Below are 21,616 nucleotides of genomic sequence, written 5' to 3' on the forward strand. Positions count from 1 at the left end.
TATAGGAGGATTTGTTCATTGTAATGGCTGGAATGGAATGAATGGAACTGTAACAAACATATGGAAAGCTCATGTTTGACTCCGTTCCATTTATTTCATTCCAGCCATTACAATGAGCCCGTCCACTTATAGTCCCTCCCACCAGCCTCCTCTGACACACAAATGTACACATGGACGTGCACACACACACACACACACACACACACACACACACACACACACACACACACACACAGCTTGCTATTACCCTACCATGATTACTGGGACAATGATGCCGTTTTATCTCAAATTGAATTGTTGAGGAGGATGTTAAAGAGCCATATATCACCCAGACAGAGGCAAAGCAGAACGGTGTGTGTAAGCACTAAGCAGTGAGTGAATCCACAGCACTAGGGGGCTGAGATGAGAATGGTTCTGTTGTATTACATTAGAACTGAGGGACTGTGATGATGGCTTATGGTGTTTATACAGTCAGTTGGTAAATCAAGTTGTCAGCTTTTATAAGGCCATCAGGTTCAGAGTGTGTATGTGTATGTGTGCGCTTGACATTTACAGTGGGAATGACCTTCCCCGGTGGTCAAAACTGGTTGCCATTTCCTCATTATGACATCATGATCAGGTTGTATACTGGTTGTAGAAGACTGTTTTGTTATCGTCTTTTTAGTGGTCAGAATTATTTTTTATGAAGACATGACGAGAGCCTTGCAACCAACGGGCATAATGTAGTGCTGTGCTACGCATTACAGCCCACAATAATAAACTAGCAGATCTGTGTCAGGTGATTATCATACCAGACAGCTGCTTCTAGGTTCTCTACTCCCACCCGCAATTAAATATCGAGCATCAGGAGCATCAAAAACCGTAAGGCTGTAAAATAAATTTGAGTATAAGAATATAGAAGGAGGCCTATATTTCATTCAAAAGTTTCATCTTAAATGGCAAAATAATACTGCATAATATATGCCATTTGAAAATAACTTTATTAGCCTAAATGTTATTTTGATAAAAAAATAAAAAAATAATTCACGAAATTTAGTTCCACATTTCAAATATGGACAGTCCAGGAATATTTTACTCCAGATCTTGATAAGAAATTGCCATACCAGACAATTTTATTTTAAAGACAGTGGTATTTAATGGACTACATGGATTGGAAACTGATTAAATAGTAAGAGTAGGGTACACCAACATAAGTTTTCCATTCATACAAAAATTGCCACAGTAGAGATTATTTCAGTTGTACGGAATGATTGTTAAATAGTCTGGTCAAAATGTAGGACTAAGTTGTTCCGATGATAATATCCACCAGAGGGCGAATATACAGTACCAGTCAAAAGTTTGGACACACCTACTCATTCAAGGGTTTTTCTTTATTTTGACTATTTTCTACATTGTAGAATAATAGTGAAGACATCAAAACTATGAAATAACACCTAAACAATTTAAAATATATTTTTGATTTTAGATTCTTCAAAGTAGCCACCATTTGCCTTGATGACAGCTTTGCACACTCTTGGCATTCTCTCAACCAGCTTCATGAGGTAGTCACCTGGAATGCATTTCAATTAACAGGTGTGCCATGTTAAAAGTACATTTTTAAAATGTCTTTCCTTCTTAATGCGTTTGAGCCAATCAGTTTTGTTGTGGCAAGGTAGGGTCATATTTGATAAAAGACCAAGTCCATATTATGGCAAGAACAGCTCAAATAAGCAAAGAGAAATGACAGTCCAGCATTACTTTAAGACATGAAGGTCAGTCAATTCAGAAAATGTCAAGAATTTTGAAAGTTTCTTCAACTGCAGTCACAAAAACCATGAAGTGCTATGGTGAAACTGGCTCTCATGAGGACTGCCACAGGAAAAAGACACAGAGTTACCTCTGTTGCAGAGGATAAGTTCATTAGAGTTACCAGCTTCAGAAATTGCAGCCCAAATAAATGCTTCACAGAGTTCAAGTAACAGACACATCTCAACATCCACTGTTCAGAGGAGACTGCCTGAATCAGGCCTTCATGGTCGAATTGCTGCAATGAAACCACTACTAAAGGACACCAATAATAAGAAGAGACTTGCTTGGGCCAAGAAACACGAGCAATGGACATTAGACCAGTGGAAATCTGTCCTTTGGTCTGATGAATCCAAATTTGAGCTTTTTAGTGAGACGCAGAGTAGGTGAACGGAGGATCTCCGCATGTGTGGTTCCCACCGTGAAGCATGGAGGAGGAGGTGTGATAGTGTGGGGGTGCTTTGCTGGTGACACTGTCAGTGATTTATTTAGAATTCAAGGCACATGTAATCAACATGGCTACCACAGCATTCTGCAGAAATACGCCATCCCGTTTTTCAACAGGACAATGACCCAAAACACACCTCCAGGCTGTGTAAGAGCTATTTGACCAAGAAGGAGAGTGATGGTGTGTTGCATCAGATGACCTGGCCTCCACAATCACCTGACCTCAACCCAATTGAGATGATTTGGGATGAGTTGGACCACAGAGTGAAGGAAAAGCAGCCAGCAATTGCTCAGACTGTTGGAAAAGGCACACCTGTTAATTGAAATGCATTCCAGGTGATTTCCTCATGAAGCTGGTTGTGTTATTTCATAGTTTTGATGTCTTCACTTTTATTCTACTATGTAGAAAATAGTAAAAATAAAGGAAAACCCTTGAATGAGTAGGTGTGTCCAAACTTTTGACTGGTACTGTATATTCAATGACTTTGGTAGCAAGCAGGACTAAGGTGTCATCGACATCAGCTTTTAGGGAGCGGTTATGAGGTGACCAATAATAATGGTTGCAAAGAGATCAGCTGTGTCGGTGAATTTAGCTGTTCTGAGGGTGTGGAGGGTAGCAAAATTATGCTAACTTGACCAAAATATCAAGGTTTCCAGAATCGGAAGGGAATATGCAGAAAATGTAGAATTTTCCAACCAGGATTTCCAGAAAACTTTGGAATTTTGGGAAAGATACTACAATTTTGCAACCCTAAGGTTGTGAATCTGTCTACAGGTGATGATGTCCCTCTGGGTGTGTATATTCCTCCCTGTCCTCTCTGCGGCCCAACGGTCAGAGCCCATGTTCTCAGCGGTCACAGAGACCATGCTTCCTCCGGACTATGACAACAATCCCACCCAGCTCAACTACGGAGTGGCTGTCACCGACGTAGACAACGATGGAGACCTTGAGATGTTTGTAGCCGGGTGAGTGAGTGACATGGTCATTAGAACTAATCAGAACTAGTCAGAATTGGTCAGAACCAGAATATGTTAGACATAGGAAGCAGTGGATGATCTGGAGATGTTCATAGCCAGGTGAGTAAGTTAGGTCTCAGAACCAGTCAAAGGAACATAGAAGGACCTGTCAAAACAAGTCAGTAGAATATAACACATTAGATCTAGTAAAAGATAATACAAACAAAAAAACATGCATTTTCCAAAAACATGTTTGTTCCATCATTTTTGAAATGCAAGAGAAAGGCCATAATATAATATTGCAGTTTAGGCGCAATTTAGATTTTGGCTACTAGATGGCATCAGTGTGTGTGCCAAGTTTCAGATTAATCCAGTGGAGCATTGCAATACTGCATAGTATTTTGTATCAAGTCTGCCCAAATGTGCCGAATTGGTCAATTGATACATTTTCAAGTACATAACTATAGAGAACATACAAAAATGATATGGTAATACAATATTTAACTTTACACACTCCCAGGAATGTCATACATGATGTATCATTAGCTTGTACACTAACTTTCACACATGTAGATGGCCAGGTGGGGTGGGTGTGGAGCCAGAGACAGCAGGGGTTCAAACTGTAGAACCCAGTTCCTACATTTGAATATAAAAATGGATTTTATCAAACAAAACTATGCTACATTTTATCTCTGGGACCCTCAGGATGACAAATCAGAGCAAGATTACTGAATGTAAGTACATGATTTACCTTCAGAGGTGAATGTAGCAAACCAGTTGCCGTGGTAAAAGTTTTTGTTGTTGTTGTACACTCTCCTCAAGCAATAGCATGGCATTTTTTCACTGTAATAGCTACTGGAAATTGGACAGTGCAGTTAGATTAACACAAATGTAAGATTTCTGCCCATATAAGACATGTCTATGTCCAGGAAAGTTTGCTGTTACTTACAACGTCATGCTAATCACATTAGCGCACTTTAGCTCAACATTCCCGGTATAGGGACACCAATCCCGTAAAGGTTTGTGTTTCCAAGTCTATAGTGTTGTTGTGTAAACAAATTGCATATATGCTTTCACTGGACATTGTCATTGGTTTTGAAAACTATTAGAAATAAATAAACCGCACAACGTGGAAGCGTCAATTATTGAGAAAGTGGCACACATTTTTGCTCATTTATAAAAATAAAAAACTGAAATATCACATTTACGTAAGTATTCAGACCCTTTACTCAGTACTTCGTTAAAGCACCTTTGGCAGCGATTACAGCCTCGAGGGTTCTTGGGTATGACACTACAAGCTTGGCACACCTGTATTTGGGGAGTTTCTCCCATTCTTCTCTGCAGATCCTCTCAAGCTCTGTCAGGTTGGATGGGGATTGTTGCTGCACAGCTATATTCAGGTCTCTCCAGAGATGTTTGATCCGGTTCAAGTCGGGGCTCTGACTGGGCTACTCAACGACATTCAGATACTTGTCCCGAAGTCACCCTTGCATTGTCTTGGCTGTGTGCTTAGGGTCGTTGTCCTGTTGGAAGGTGAACCTTCGCCCCCAGTCTGAGGTCCTGAGCACTCTGGAGCAGGTTTTCATCAAGGATGTCTCTGTACTTTGCTTCGTTCATCTTTGCCTCGATCCTGGCTAGTCTCTCAGTCCCTGCCATTGAAAAACATCCCCACAACATGATGCTGCCACCACCATGCTTCACCGTAGGGATGGTACCAGGTCTCCTCCAGACGTCATGAGAGTTCCCTTAGTTCAATCTTGGTTTCATCATACCAGAGAATCTTGTTTCTTGAGGTCTGAGAGTCTTTGGGTGCCTTTTGACAAACTCCAAGCAGGCTGTCATATGCCTTTTATTGAGGAGTGGCTTCCGTTTGGCCACTCTACCATAAAGTCTAATTGGTAGAGTGCTGCAGAGATGGTTGTCCTTCTGGAAGGTTCTCCCATCTCCACAGAGGAACTCTAGAGCTCTGTCAGAGTGACTATTGGCTTCTTGGTCACCTCCTTGACTAAGGCCCTTCTCCTCCGATTGCTCAGTTTGGCCGGGCGGCCAGCTCTAGGAAGAGTCATGGTGGTTTCAAACTTCTTCCATTTAAGAATGCCACTGTGTTCGTGGAGACCTTCAATGCTGCAGAAATGTTTTGGTACCGTTCCCTAGATCTGTGCCTCGACACAATCCTGTCTCGGAGCTCTACGGACAATTCCTTTGACCTCATGGCTTGGTTTTTGCTCTGACATGCACTGTCAACTGTGGGTTCTTATATAGACAGGTGTGTGCCTTTCCAAGTCATGTCCAATCAATTGAATTACCACAGGTCGACTGTAATCAAGTTGTAGAAACATCTCAAGGATAATCAATGGAAACAGGATGCACCTGAGCTCAATTTTGAGTCTGGATACATATGTAAATAAGGAATATTCTTTTTTTTATCAATTTGCAACATTTTCCAAGAACCTGTTTTCGCTTTGTCTTTATGGGGTATTGTGTGTAGATTGCTGAGGATTTGTTTTTATTTAATCCATTTTAGAATATGGCTGTAACAAAAAGTGGAAAAAGTCAAGGGGTCTGAATACTTTCCGAAGGCACTGTATATGACTCTGGTCAAAACTGTTATAAAACAGCCTATTCAATATACTCTCAATTATGTTTGACCTTGTTACATTTATTCCTGCTTAAAGAAAATCCACAAGGGCATGTTTTATAGAAAATGCACAGGGTGGCCAAAATGACATCAACCTTTATGTAACATTACAGAAACAAACCTTAAACAACCTCTATTCTGTTTAAATTCACTCCTGCCTCAAGAAAATCCACCATGACATGCTTCAACAGTAAGTGAAATACAAGGTGGTACTATCACAAATTATGTCTATTACAGATAATTACATAACAAAATGTCTTCTCTGTTATACAATGTGAAATCCCATTTTGTTTCAAGAGGAAAATTGATTTGTTCTCACAGTAACAGGAGAATCAGGGAGTTTATAGCAGTAAAACGCTTTCTTCCATTTATGGACCTAAGAGACAATTACAGCAATTCCAAGACAAGATAGTGATCTCTCCAATAACCCCAACAAGGTGGGAAAAATGGAAAGTGATCTATGTTTGCTTAACTAAAGTTTAAATAGGTCCTTAGCTCTTGCTCTTATGTTAAGGTATCTTTACTTCACTGAACGAAACGTAGATGAAAAGGGGGAAAGGGATCTGTCATTTCTGACCAAGAGGACAAGATTGAGGGTAGGAAGTGTTCTGTCACTCGCGTAACTAAATGTACAAGAAAAGGGGGGAAGAGATCTGTCAGTGCTTTACAGGATGAAAGTGTATAAGGGTGTCCTGAGGCTGTCCTGAGGCTGTCCTGAGGCTTCGACAAGTGGTGCTCATGAGAATGGATAATGCTGGATGGCGCTACACTGATAGAGGTTTGGCGAGACTGCAGTATACAGGAGAGTGGAGGTAGAGGCAGAGACAGGGATGGTGAAATTAAGCACTGTCATCCCATGACTATGATATAGTTTAGTGAAGTGTGGCATCTAGTTGAAGTTAAGTGATTGGAAGTTCAATAAGAAGTGGCCCTTTATTCTTAAAAACAAGATGTTTTGGCATCAAACCTTTCATCAGAGCAGGCTAGTAACCTTCACATTGTCTGAAAATCTCCTTTTCTTCTCCTTTATTCATGACAAATGGCCAGATTTGAACCAGGTGCAAATATTTTCTAAAGGGAACATTGAGGACACAGATTAAATAATGGTGAGATATATAAAAAAGTACATTGTAAATTAACATAGTTTAATGTTTTAGCTTTTATTTTTTGGTGTTTTAACCTCGCTGAAAAAACCTGGCCCTTTGGAAGTAAACCTGTCCCTCAGACATAAAATACTGGGGCATAGCCTACTGTATACATGTATATCTTTGAGCAGCAGTATTATTCCATAGACACATATTTTGACATAGTTCAGTCTCAACCTCTCTCCCCAGAACCAAATCTCACGCAATATTTGGTTCTGGGTTGTCGAGATGAGACACAGTTTAGAAATAAACCACATAGAGCTAACACAAGGCTATAACCCAAACATAGAAAACAAACCAAGGAAAATTACCCAACATGACACACCCTGACCCAAAATACCCGAGTTCACCTGGTCAGGGCGTGACAGTACCCCCCCCCACCAACGGTGCGTACTCCCGGCGCACCAAACTTAAGTCTATTAGGGGGGGGACCCGGGTGGGCGCCTCACCCTCGGTGGAGGCTCTGGCCCCGGGCGTGTTCTTTCCCCCACCTCCACCTTAGCCCTACCCCTCTGGCCCGGACTGGACCACTGTGGAGCGGCATGCTCAGGCTCCGGAGCGGAGCCGTCGACCGGAACAGGATTGGGCACCGGTGGACCGGACACGGGCCGTGCCGGACTGGGAACACGCACCACTGGCTTGGTGCGGGCAGCAGGAACGGGCCGGGCCGGACTGGGAACACGCACCACTGACTTGGTGCGGGGAGCAGGGACGGGCCGGACAGGACTGTGGACACGCACCGTGGGCTTGGTGCGGGGAGCAGGGACGGGCCGGACAGGACTGTGGACACGCACCGTGGGCTTGGTGCGGGGAACAGGAACGGGCCGGACAGGACTGTGGACACGCACCGTGGGCTTGGTGCGGGGAACAGGGATGGGCCGGACAGGACTGGGGACACGCACCATTGACCTGGTGCGGGGAGCAGGGACGGGCTGGACAGGACTGTGGACACGCACCGTGGGCTTGGTGCGGGGAGCAGGGACGGGCCGGACAGGACTGTGGACACGCACCGTGGGCTTGGTGCGGGGAACATGGACGGGCCGGGCAGGACTGTGGACACGCACCGTGGGCTTGGTGCGGGGAACAGGAACGGGCCGGACAGGACTGTGGACACGCACCGTGGGCTTGGTGCGGGGAACAGGGATGGGCCGGACAGGACTGGGGACACGCACCACTGACCTGGTGCGGGGAGCAGGGACGGGCCGGGCCGGACTGGGAACACGCACCACTGACTTGGTGCGGGGAGCAGGGACGGGCCGGGCCGGACTGGGGACACGCACCACTGACTTGGTGCGGGGAGCAGGGACGGGCCAGACAGGACTGTGAACACGCACTGGTGAACTGAAGCGTGGAGCCGGTTTAGCCACTCGTCCTGGCTGGATGCCCATCCTAGCACGGCATGTGCTGGGCATGTCCACCGGATGCACCGGGCTGTGCGGGCGCACTGGCGACACAGCGCGCAACTCCGCATCCCATGGTTCCTCCTCCAGATCTTCCCTCAGCAGGTCCTCAATCAACCGCCTCATCTTCATCTCCTCCTCCGCCGTCATCCCCCATGAGAGCAGTGGTCTGGGCTCTTCCTCTGCCCTTCCGGACCACCCCATTAGCCCCCCCAAAAAAAATTCTTGGGGGTGTCTTCCGGGCCTCCTCGACCGCCGCCTGCGACTCCGTCCACCGGCTGGCATTACCACCTCGACCTGGGAATCCTTCCGCCAGGGTCCTTTCCCCGACATGATCTCCTCCCAGGTCCAGAACTCCTTCCCCTCGCGAGCCCATCTCTCGCGCTCCTTATCCTCCCGCTGCTTGGTCCTGGTTTGGTGGGGTGTTCTGTAACGATCGTCGTCGGGTGATGAGGAAGCGGACCAAAACGCAGCTGGGAGCGAACACATGTTTATTCGTTACACTGAAATAAACACGTACACAAAAATCAAGAAAATGCCGATACGTTAACTGCTCAAAAACAAAGAGACAACACCCCACAAACAGCGTGGGGGAAAAATAATTTAAATGTGATCCCAATCAGAGACAATTAGCGACAGCTGTCTCTGATTGGGAATCGACAGAACCCAACATAGAAATAAACCACATAGAGCTAACACAAGGCTATAACCCAAACATAGAAAACAAACCAAGGAAAATTACCCAACATGACACACCCTGACCCAAAATACCCGAGTTCACCTGGTCAGGGCGTGACAGGTTGGGACGTCCCAAGGATGATGTATAGCACTGATCGTCAGATAAGTGTCCATAAATGACAGGTTTACTCTGTTTGACCTCCCATCAACTCTCTGCTCCATCTATTGCCTATAACAAACAGCCTTTAACATCTACGGCCTATAACATCCAGCCTATGTGTATCGGTGTGTATAGCACTTTGTGACATCTGATGTAAAAAGGGCTTTATAAATACATTTGATTGATTGAATCTAGGTAACATAAAAAATCAATCGGCTTAAGCTAGAGATATCCGTGTTTTTGAATGGGCTGTGTCTCAATTCTCCACATCTGCTTATGTTTCACTGCTGCATCTGCGATGTAAAGTGTCAGAGCTACAGCACTGTTTCAGACCAACAGACATCCGGAAAATCCGTCTTCTCACAAAAACACCTGTAGCATCTGAACGGTTTGGCCTACAAACTAATACCATTCTATAGAAAGGAGAGACTCTCACAAACATGATGCTGTTTTCTGTTTTGCTCAACGACCCCCACAAGCCTCACGGGACTCGTCTGAAATCAGTAACGCTAATTTGCCAACTTTTGTCTGTAGTGTCAGAACCGTTTGGGCTACAAACTAATATGACCCCAGTGGAGACTTTCACGAACATGATGGTGTCATGGGCCTATAAAAATAAGGGGTTAAATGTGAGAAAAAAAACTACAAATATTTCCAAAGCTTTCTTATATTTCCAAAAACGTAATATTATAAATAATTGCTTGAATATTTCTGGGGGATACCTAAATGGGTCCTAAAATTCAAAATCAAATAGTTAAATGATCCATGGTGTGACATTCCTAAAACAATTCCATATGTCAGCTCAGAACCCCCCCCCCTCAAACGGCATAGACTTTTAAGAAATAACATTGACGGCCTATAACATCCAGCCTTTAACGTCTGCGGCATATAACATCCAGCCTTTAACATCTACGACCTTTAACATCCAGCCTATAACGTCCAGCCTATAACATCTACAGGCTATAACATCCAGCCTATAACTACTGTAGTAACTACACACGGTTTTAGAAACTGACTTTTCTAAGGGAACTCTCATGAACCTTAGATGGGGCTTGAACATTTTTACATTATTCTAAATACCTGAAGGTATGAGACATAAACTGGTGTTTGCTAATACCTCAACTTTAGCTCAGAGGGTTAACACGATCTTGAGGCGATTAAATACAAGAAGGCAATTACTCCCTGTTGTTCCCCATGATTGATTGATGATTTTAGGTGCAGCCCTATGGGCGACATTTAACTCTTCTTAAAACAGGTAATATTTGCCCTAACAATACCTCACAAATCTTCAAGTGGGATCTCTCAAAACCTCCGTTAGAATAATGTCCATGAAAAGGTAACGATTATTTATGCAAATATTAAAGTAAACACTGGAACTCTGTGCCCTGTAACTCTGTTGCTATTGCCTAGCTCAAAGGTTTTACAAGATGTGCAGCCTTCAACTCTGTTGTTGGCCTCTTATAGGTACAATGGTCCCAACCTGGTTCTGAAGTATGACAAGCAGAGGAAGAGACTGGTCAACATTGCTGTCGACAACCGTAGCTCCCCTTTCTATGCTCTGAGAGATCGCCAAGGCAATGCAATCGGAGTGACAGCCTGCGACATTGATGGAGACGGAAGAGAGGAGATCTATGTGCTCAATACCAACAACGCCTTCTCAGGTAGACACACATACACACACACACAGATGTATGGTCATGTTTAAGCATACATACATACACCCACACATGCACTAATACGCACACACGAGTACACACACACATACACACGGATCACGTCCTCTCATCTCTCTGCAGACACAAACACAGAAGGGAGGATCAATATAGCAGAGATAAACATTTCTAATCACAGACTTCATCAGGTAACAGATAAGGACTTTGTGTCGCTATTAATCTTCTGAGAGTTTATAGGACTGACTGCCAAAACTACAATATCACAGCTTTATCATGTTCTCTTTACTTTATTTACCCCAAAATGGTTGTATAGGATTCTAGATGTTTTATCTTCATTTAAATCTAAAATATTCTCTGTTCTTTTCTCTTTTCTTCTCCCATCCCATCCCCTCCCCTCTTCTTTCCTCTCCTCTCTTTCTCCTCTCCTCTTCTCTCCTCTCCTCTCCTATCCTCCTCCTCTCCTGAAGGTCGTGCCACCTACTCTGATAAGCTCTTTAAGTTCCGTAATGGCCGGTTTGAAGATCTGTTAAACGACGACATTAACGAACACCGTGATGTAGCCAACCGCTTGGCTGGACGATCTGTAGCCTGCGTAGACCGAAAGGTACAGGAGCTACACACACACACACACACACACAGACAGATAGAGAAACACACTCACACTGCAGAACTCACTATACACAGCTCTCTCTAAACAGATCTGTATTTCTATGTCAGTTTCTGTCCTTTACACCCCATTACTAACCTCTTATCTCATTTGAGCATATCAACAATAACTCAGGCTTTCTGTTTAGTGTCTCTTCTCCCAGCCCATATTATGATGTGGGTTTTATGTTTGTGTGTGTGTGTGTGTGTGTGTGTGTGTGTGTGTGTGTGTGTGTGTGTGTGTGTGTGTGTGTGTGTGTGTGTGTGTGTGACGGTAGGTGCATAGTCATAATTCATGCTTGCTGTGTGTCCCACCCTCCTCAGTGTGTGTTATGACAGTTCATTAGAAGAGAGATGTGGTGTTTCGTCTCCTCTTTTTCTCAGTGCACCGCTGTAATTACAAAACAATGGGCTCATTCATTCTACAGACAGACATACAAGGGGAGAAATTATGTCTACACACATTTATACACACGGACATGCATACATACAAAGACACAGACAAACACACACATTTAAACAAAAATGCATGCATGCACTTGCACACACACACACACACACACACACACAGACACACACACACACACACACACACACACACACACACACACACACACACACACACACACACACACACACACACAGTAAAGTAATGTGGCAATGGATGTCCAGTGTATGGGCCAAATGGAGATGGGCAGAACAGCATATTTCTGTAATCATGACTGCAGTCCTCTCTACCCCACCCCAGGTTGAGGGATAAAGCTGTTACCCAGTGAGGTACAGTACGGACGGTATTAGAATCGATTTTCTGACTGCAGTCTCATCTGACTGGGCATGGGAGAGGAGCCAAGCCCATTGGAAAGAGATCTCCTTTTAATATGACAATACCTTTAGAATGGTCCAAACTCTTAGTCTCCTTGAGTTTGTGGTCTCCTTGAGTGTGTGTATTGTGTGTGTGTGTGTACTGTGTGTGTGTTTGCACACGGGCATGTGCCTGCGTGTGTGCGTGTGTGTGTGTGTGTGTGTGTTAATTTCATGAGATGGATGAGAGAATAAAGCATTTTCCTTTAGCTATAAAAATATACCTATCCTATACTTTCTGAGAGGACCTTATTCTCCACAGTTGGAGTTAAGTTTACAGCAGTCATTGATGAGCAGGGTGTGAGCCCACCTCATGTAATGGAGATTTATCATCATTGTACTGTAATATGATACATAATATATAAATTATAGCCCCATTGGAGCAGCATCACAAGGTTATAAAAGACACTGGTTTGACCAGTTTGAGCAGCTTCTCACAGCAGGAAAATATTCCTGCATTATAATTAATTGACATTTTTGTAACTGTTGATATACTTTTTGTTAGGGCAAATTGAGTCTGACATTTTTTTAGGTGTAAATTACAAACTTTAGAAGCCTTTTTAAACCTTGTATACACTCCATGTTTGCATTTCCTGCTGCACAGGAAAATTCCATTCGACAACACAGATCAAATTAAGATATAGCATATTTGTATTTGTGCTAGGAAATTCAACTGATCAATCAACTTCAATTTTGTATCACTCACGTCCCTAACACACTTTATAGTGAAAGACAGTGTGAAAAAAGGGGGAAAAGACAGAGAAAAATGTTGTAATAAGGCCTAAGATGTGAACCTCTCTGTCTTGTTCCCGCTTTCAGGGGACCACCAAATCACAGTCAAAAGCTCTTGAAGACCACAATTCCCTGAGCCGCAGAGATTGTTTTAACATAAAATATGTTGTCAGTCAAATGTACAGTATGTATGCATGTGTATATATAGTACCAGTCAAAAGTTTGGAAACACCTAGTCATTCAAGGGTTTTTCTTTATTTTACTATTTTCTACATTGTAGAATAATAGTGAAGGCATGAAACTATGAAATAACACATATGGAATCATGTAGTAACCAAAGAAGTGTTAAATAAATCAACATATATTTTAGATTCTTCAATGTAGCCACTCTTTGCCTTGACAGCTTTGCACGCTCTTGGCATTCTCTCAACCAGCTTCACCTGGAATGCTTTTCCAACAGTCTTGAAGGAGTTCCCACATATGCTGAGCACTTGTTGGCTGCTTTTCCTACACTCTGCGGTCCAACTCATCCCAAACCATCTCAATTGGGTTGAAGTCGGGTGATTGTGGAGGCCAGGTCATCTGATGCAATACTCCATCACTCTTCTTGGTCAAATAGCCCTTACACAGCCTGGAGGTGTTTTGGGTCATTGTCCTGTTGAAAAACAAATGATAGTCCCACTAAGCGCAAACCAGATGGGATGGCGAATCGCTGCAGAATGCTGTGGTAGCCATGCTGGTTAATTGTGCCTTGAATTCTAAATAAATCCCAGACAGTGTCACCAGCAAAGCACCCCCACACCATCACAACTCCTCCTCCATGCTTCATGGTGGGAACCACACATGTGGAGATCATCCGTTCACCTACTCTGCGTCTCACAAAGACACGGCAGCTGGAACCAAAAATCTAAAATTTGGACTCATATCACAAAAAGGCCACTGAAAGTGTGGGGGAAAAGAGGAAAAAAAGGTAGAAAGACGAATGTGTTTGGTGTTATTTACTTCTAAATAGACTTCTATCACTCACTCAGAGATATCTACTCATCTAGACCACTGCATCTTTCTTAGTCTCCTTCAGTGTGTGTGTGTATTTCGCATACGTTCCTCCGTATGTGTGTGTGTGTGCATGCCTCCGTATGTGTGTTTTTTAGTCTCCTTGGGAGGGAAGTGACATCATTTGTCTTTTCCAAACTGATGAAGGGAAGCTATTGATTTAAGACATGTGAAAGTGATAGATGACACTGAAACAGGACCACTTTCAGACAAAGAATAGTGACCGAAAATGAGCTTTGGGGTAAAGAGCTATCTGGAAACGATTTACACTTTTAGCTCCAAATGGGAATATTTGGTCCTACCCGAATTTCAAAGTTGATTTGTTGACTGTAATAGCCTCCCTAAGTCAAACAACGTCACAATGTGAAAGGCCTTCAAAACACGCACATACACATGCCCACACAGCCATTCATGCATGCATGCACGCATGCACACACACACACACACATTATGTATAGTCTCCTGATAATGACTGTAATGACTGGTTACAGAAATGAGTGTGAGTGAAGCATCATTACCGAAAACCACTGACTTTTAACACCAGTAACACATTTTCAATGGCCTTGGAGCCTGCAGCACTAAATCGTACTTGTGTGTGTTTGTTTCTATTACCTGAGATGGATGTGCTGAGAGAGTGAGCTGTGACGATCTGATGCTGGTGGTGACATTTACATTCCTTAACAGTCATTTTCCTTTTAGTCCCGCAGTAGAAATTAGATTAGATTGGATTTAGTCACATGCACAGGGTCACAGATGTAGTTGCAGTGTACAGTGAAATTGTTAAGCTCCGAGCTGATTGTCTGGGGGTAGAAGCTATTGCCCAGTCTCTTAGTTTTAACCATGATGCTCCTGTACTGCGTGCGTCAAAGTGATGGATGCGAGGAGAACAGGCCGTGGCTCAGGTGGCTGATGTCCCTGATGATCTTCTTTGCCTTCCTGTGACATCTGGTGTTGTAGGTGTCTTGGAGGGCAGGCAGTGTGCACCCAATGCTGCGTTTGGCTAAGCGTACCACCCTCTGTAGTGCCTAGAGGTTCGCGGCGGTGGAGATTCCATACCAGGCTGTGATGCAGTCCGACAGTATTCTCTCGATGGTGCTCCTGTAGAACACTATGAGGACCCTCTGGAACAGGTACATTTCAGCCGAATTTCTTCAGCCTCCTGAGGTTGAAGAGTCGCTGTCGTGCCATCTTCACCATGGTGTCTGTGTGGTTTGACAATTTCAGCTCCTCCGAGATGTGTACGCAGAGGAACTTAAAGTTTTTGACTGTCTCCACGGAGGCCCCTTTGATGAGGATGGGGGCGTGCCCAGCCTGGTTCCTCCTGAAGTCGACAATCAGCTCCTTTGTTTTGCTGACGTTGAGGGAGAGGTTGTTAACCTGGCAACACACCATCAGAGGGCCTATCTCCTCCCTGTAGGCCGTCTTGTCGTTGTTGGTAATCAGGCCTACTACTGTCGTGTTGTCAGCGAACTTGATGATGGAGTTGGTACTGTGTAAGGCCACATAATCGTGGGTATACAACGCAGCCACTGCTAGCTAGCCTACTTCACCAGCCAGCAGTACTGTATCATCTTCGTCATTTTAGTCAATAACATTTTTGCAACGTAAGCTTAACTTTCTGAACATTCGAGAAGTGTAGTCCACTTGTCATTCCAATCTCCTTTGCATAAGCGTAGCCTCTTCTGTAGCCTGTCAACTATGTGTCTGTCTATCCCTGTTCTCTCCCCTCTGCACAGGCCACACAAACGCTTCACACCGCGTGGCCGCTGCCACTCTAACCTGGTGGTCCCAGCGCGCACGACCCACGTGGAGTTCCAGGTCTCCGGCAGCCTCTGGAACTGCCGGTCTGCGGCCAACAAGGCAGAGTTCATTTCAGCCTATGCTACCCTCCAGCACCTCGACTTCTTGGCACTGACGGAAACATGGATTACCACAGATAACACTGCTACTCCTACTGCTCTCTCCTCGTCTGCCCACGTGTTCTCGCATACCCCGAGAGCATCTGGCCAGCGGGGTGGTGGCACTGGAATCCTCATCTCTCCCAAGTGGACATTCTCTCTTTCTCCCCTGACCCATCTGTCTATCTCCTCATTTGAATTCCATGCTGTCACAGTTACCAGCCCTTTCAAGCTTAACATCCTTATCATTTATCGCCCTCCAGGTTCCCTTGGAGAGTTCATCAATGAGCTTGACGTCTTGAAAAGTTCCTTTCCTGAGGATGGCTCACCTCTCACAGTTCTGGGTGACTTTAACCTCCCCACGTCTACCTTTGACTCATTCCTCTCTGCCTCCTTTCCACTCCTCTCCTCTTTTGACCTCACCCTCTCACCTTCCCCCCCTATTCACAAGGCAGGCAATACGCTTGACCTCATCTTTACTAGATGCTGTTCGTCCACTAATCTCATTGCAACTCCCCTCCAAGTCTCCGACCACTACCTTGTATCCTTTTCCCTCTCGCTCTCATCCAACACTTCTCACTCTGCCCCCACTCGGATGGTATTGCGCCGTCCCAACCTTCGCTCTCTCTCTCCCGCTACTCTCTCCTCTTCCATCCTATCATCTCTTCCCTCTGCTCAAACCTTCTCCAACCTATCCCCTGATTCTGCCTCCTCAACCCTCCTCTCCTCCCTTTCTGCATCCTTTGATTTTCTCTGTCCCCTATCCTCCAGGCCGGCTCGGTCCTCCCCTCCTGCTCCGTGGCTTGACGACTCATTGCGAGCTCACAGAACAGGGCTCCGGGCAGCCGAGCGGAAATGGAGGAAAACTCTAGTAGTTGTCGTATATTATCTTGAATGTATCGTCCACGTAAAACACCTGTCGGATCAGGATGAACAATACCTGGTAAAACCCTTTTAATTCTGAGTGCTACGCTAGTATTTTTGCATCACAACATTGAAATGTAAGGCACCTCCAATTTTTTAGATAGACTGGATCTTTATATTTGCCATCTGGGTCTTGTTTTAATAATAGTGAAATCAGACCTTCCTGCTGAATACCTGACAGACCATTTCTATAGGAGTAGTTAAAACAATCTAAAAATTGCGCTTTTAGTATATCAAAAAAGGCTTGATAGACCTCTACCGGTATGCAATCAAGCCCTGGGGTTTTTCCAGACTGAAAGGATTTAATAGCCTCAAAGTTAGTCCTCTGTAATTTGGCCTTCACACTGATCTTTCTGTACATTTGTTAATTTTTTAATTTTTGGTTTTATTTGGAAATAATTCCCTACGGTAATCTTCATTCAGTTGGAGAGAATGAGACAGAAAAGAGAACATCTGCTTAAAATATTTAGCTTCCCCTTTTAAAATATCATTCGGAGAATCATAGATGATATTTCAAGGCCTATCTTCAAACTCAGTGCCTCTTTGCTTGACATCATAAGGAAAATCAAAGGAAATCAGCCAAGACCTCAGATAAGAAATGTAGCTCTCCACAAGTCTGCTTCATCCTTGGGAGCAATTTCTAAACACCTAAAGGTACCACGTTCATCTGTTCAAACAATAGTACGCAAGTATAAACACCATGGGACCACGCAGCCGTCATACCGCTCATCTCCTGGAGATTAATGTACTTTGGTGCAAAAAGTGCAAATCAATCCCAGAACAACAGCAAAGGACCTTGTGAAGATGCTGGAGGAAACAGGTACAAAAGTATCTATATCCACAGTAAAACGAGTCCTATATCGACATAACCTGAAAGGCTGCTCAGCAAGGAAGAAGCCACTGCTCCAAAACCACCATAAAAAAGTCAGACTACGGTTTGCAACTGCACATTCCCCACAAAGATCGTACTTTTTTGAGGAATGTCCTCTGGTCTGATGAAACAAAAATAGAACTGTTTGGCCATTACGACCATCGTTATGTTTGGATGAAAAAGGGGGAGGCTTGCAAGCCGAAGAACACCGTCCCAACCGTGAAGCACGGGGGTGGCAGCATCATGTTGTGGGGGTGCTTTGCTGCAGGATGGACTTGTGCACTTCACAAAATACACAAAATGTATGTGGATATATTGAAGCAACATCTCAAGACATCAGTCAGGAAGTTAAAGCTTGGTTGCAAATGGGTCTTCCAAATGGACAATGACCCCAAGCATACTTCCAAAGTTGTGGCAAAATGGCTTAAACAGTCAATGTATTGGAGTGGCCATCACAAAGCCCTGACCTCAATCCTATAGAAAATTTGTGCAGAACTGAAAAAGCCTATGCGAACAAAGAGGTCTACAAACCTGACTCAGTTACACCAGCTCTGTCAGGAGGAATGGGCCAAAATTCACCCAACTTATTGTGGGAAGCTTGTGGAAGACTAGTCGAAACGTTTGATCCAAGTTAAACAATTTAAAAGCAATGCTACCGAATACCAATTGAGTGTATGTAAACTTCTGATGCGCTGGGAATGTGATGAAAGAAATAAAAGCTTAAATAAATCATTCTCTGTACTATTATTCTGACATTTCACATTCTTAAAATAAAGTGGTGATCCTAACTTACCTAAGACAAATAATTTTTACTATAATTAAATGTCAGGATTGTGAATAACTGAGTTTAAATGCATTTGGCTAAGGTGTTTGTAAACTTCCGACTTCAACTGTGTATATTCTTAATTTCTTAATTTTTACTTTTGGATTATGTGCGTTTTGTTTTCTAGGTATTATTACTGCGCTGTTAGATCTAGATACACAAATATTACGCTGCACCTGCCGTAACATCTGCAAATCTATGTACGCGACCAATAAACTTTGATTTGATGTGTGTGTTTGTGTGTGTGTGTGTGTGTGTGTGTGTGTGTGTGTGTGTGTGTGTGTGTGTGTGTGTAAGGGCCAGTGGGTAAGTTAGCTCATTGTAATGGTAGTGTGTAATCTATTAGGGTGGTTCCGTCTGTGCCTTTGTGTCTGCAGGGACCCTCACTGATAATGGAGTGTGAAATTAACCTCCAAAGGGATGAAGACAAAGATGGAAGGAAGAGAGTGAGAGAAGGAGGGAGGAGAGAGAGGAGGGATGAGATGGAGGGCTGGAGAGAAAAGAGAGGGAAGGAAAGAAAGATGGAGTAAGAAGACAGAAAGAGGGAGAGAGAAAGATTGTAGGATGAAAGAAAGAGAGAGAAGGGAGACAGGTAGAGAGGGGAAGAGAAATTGTATGTGTGTGGGGAACTGAGTAGGGAATTAGGGAATAAGGGAACAAGGATAAGGGTTGAGTTAGATGAGTGAAAGATAGGGGTCTAGAGTTCCAACCTTTTTGTGCAGTCAATGGTTCCAACTTTTCACGTCTCTCCTTCCTTACGGAACTGGGTGTGATGCCATGGACAATGTTTGTTCACATTGCTTACTAAAGTCTCTTATCCAAATAATTCCTTCTCCTTTCATATGGTACATATCGTTATGCCATCTTCTAAATACTGTTACAAACTTCACCTATGTTCTTCTCTTCATTCATGGTTGTTTTAATAACCAAATTTACCAGCGGTAACTTAAATCTAACTCAAAGTCCATGTCTTCTTGTCTCTAGGGTACAGGTCGTTATGCCATCTACATAGCTAACTATGCCAGTGGTAACGTGGCTCCCCATGCCCTGATAGAAATGGATGAAGCTGCCAGTGACCTCTCCCGAGGCATCATCGCCCTGTCCAACGTCGCAGAGCAGGCTGGCGTCAACAAGTTCACAGGTAGATCTGTGTGTGTGTGCTTGTGTTCCTATGCAGAGTTAGAGAGAGAGTAAAAGTGAGAGTACTAGAATGAGAGAGAGAAAGACAATTTGAGAAAAACTGAGGATTAATAGAGGGAAAGGGAGGAAGAGACCATAATCCATTGCGTGCCTATTTGTCCGGTCTGTGTTTCTTTTACACCTAAGTAAAATACAGACGAATGGGCTATCGAGAAAGACAGAGCAGTTGCTTTGCGAGGTCTCTCCACCTGAAAATATATGATCTAAGTGATTGATAGTTGTTATTCAGCAGTCCTAAAATTATTTTTTAAACATTTTATTTAACCTTTATTTATCTAGGCAAAGGTATGCCTTATTTACTTTGAAGAACTACTAAAATAGTGATTTTGTAAGACAGCATAGGCAGCAGCTCTATAGAGATGAGAATGAAGTAATAAAGTAACCAAATAAAACAAATGTAATGCAACAACTGAAATAAAAGTAAAGTATTGTGAATAAATGATGGTTACACAGCAGTGGTCACCATACCTGTGTGCAATCCCAGGACCACAAAACCTGGTTTAGCTGCTTACCTAGACCAAATCAACCCCTAGCCCTGATCTCCTAGGCAATTGTGTAGATCTGAGAGAATTGGATAGGTATATCTTGCCTAGCAGAGGAATATATGGTGAATAAGAAGTAATGAGCAGTCACTACCATTATGGGACTTGTATTAACTGTTTTATTCTGTGTTACAGTATTCAACCCACATAATGCATACTGTATTTTCATGTTTTAAAAAATAATCGAAAACAGTGATTTTTTAAATAATCAAACCGAAACCGAGCCAACCTCAAAAATAACTAATTGCTTAACACTACTTTGGGATAGTTAAAACATTTGCTAATAAAAAGGTATGCCTATTTCTGCACACTAAGAGTTCTTTGGGAAGGGTGATGGTTTTATGGGGAACCATAATGAATCAAAGAACCCTTCAGTGGTTCAATCGAATATTTAGGGGCGTGATTTGCTCACAGCTCTTATTGTACAACTGTGAGTGAGAGTCATTCCATTTGATCTAATCTGTTGTGTTATGCCATTCCATGCTATATATGACTATGGCCAGTGACTGTGTCTTGTGAAAGAGTCACGTATGGTCTTGTCAATTGTGAACGGTCGACTAAGTCAGTGGTTAACAATTCTCTCCTCAGGGACCCTCAGCTGTTCCAAAGCTAGCACACCTGATTCAACTTGTCAATTAACACAATAACAACGCCTATGGAATTGTAACAATATAGAATACAGAACCCTGTATTGTTCTTCAAAAGGATCTACATATAGCCCCCAAAAGGTTTGTAACCATAGTGGAACCCTTATATGGTGCTATTATAGAACCTTTTTTTAATGGTCCTTAAGATACCTTAGGAAAGGGTTCTTTATAGCACCAAACAGGTTCCATTTAGAACCTTATTAGCATGGATCTTTATAAAACCTTAAAAAAAGGTTCTATGTAGCACCAACAAGGGATCCGCTATGGTTACAACCGAGCCAGATGAGGACTGGCCACCCCTCAGAGCCTGGTTCCTCTCTAGGTTTCTTCCTAGGTTCCTGCCTTTCTATGGAGTTTTTCCTAGCCACCGTGCTTCTACATCTGCATTGCTTGCTGTTTGGGGTTTTAGGCTGACTTTCTGTATAGCGCTTTGTGACATCAGCTGACCCTAGCTAGCCGCGAGCCTAATAGATGTAATAGGCGCTCACGTTGCCCCTAGTGGACGGTATTGAAGCATCCCCCGACATCCTGCAGTGG

General features: G+C 43.6%; 1 protein-coding gene across 3 annotated transcripts in view; it reads left to right on the plus strand.

Moving 5' to 3' along the window:
• Positions 1 to 21,616, plus strand: part of crtac1b (cartilage acidic protein 1b) — a 64,952-nt gene that overhangs the window by 7,576 nt on the left and 35,760 nt on the right. For all 3 annotated transcript variants that reach the window (XM_045722596.1, XM_014214818.2, XM_045722595.1), the window contains exons 2-5: positions 3,008 to 3,198; positions 10,675 to 10,871; positions 11,351 to 11,487; positions 19,675 to 19,831. In XM_045722596.1, the coding sequence (XP_045578552.1) occupies positions 3,011 to 3,198; positions 10,675 to 10,871; positions 11,351 to 11,487; positions 19,675 to 19,831 (679 nt within the window). In that variant the 5' untranslated portion in view covers positions 3,008 to 3,010. The remainder of the gene's footprint in view (positions 1 to 3,007; positions 3,199 to 10,674; positions 10,872 to 11,350; positions 11,488 to 19,674; positions 19,832 to 21,616) is intronic.

Source organism: Salmo salar, chromosome ssa01, assembly GCF_905237065.1.
Source record: "Salmo salar chromosome ssa01, Ssal_v3.1, whole genome shotgun sequence".
Lineage (NCBI taxonomy): Eukaryota > Metazoa > Chordata > Actinopteri > Salmoniformes > Salmonidae > Salmo > Salmo salar.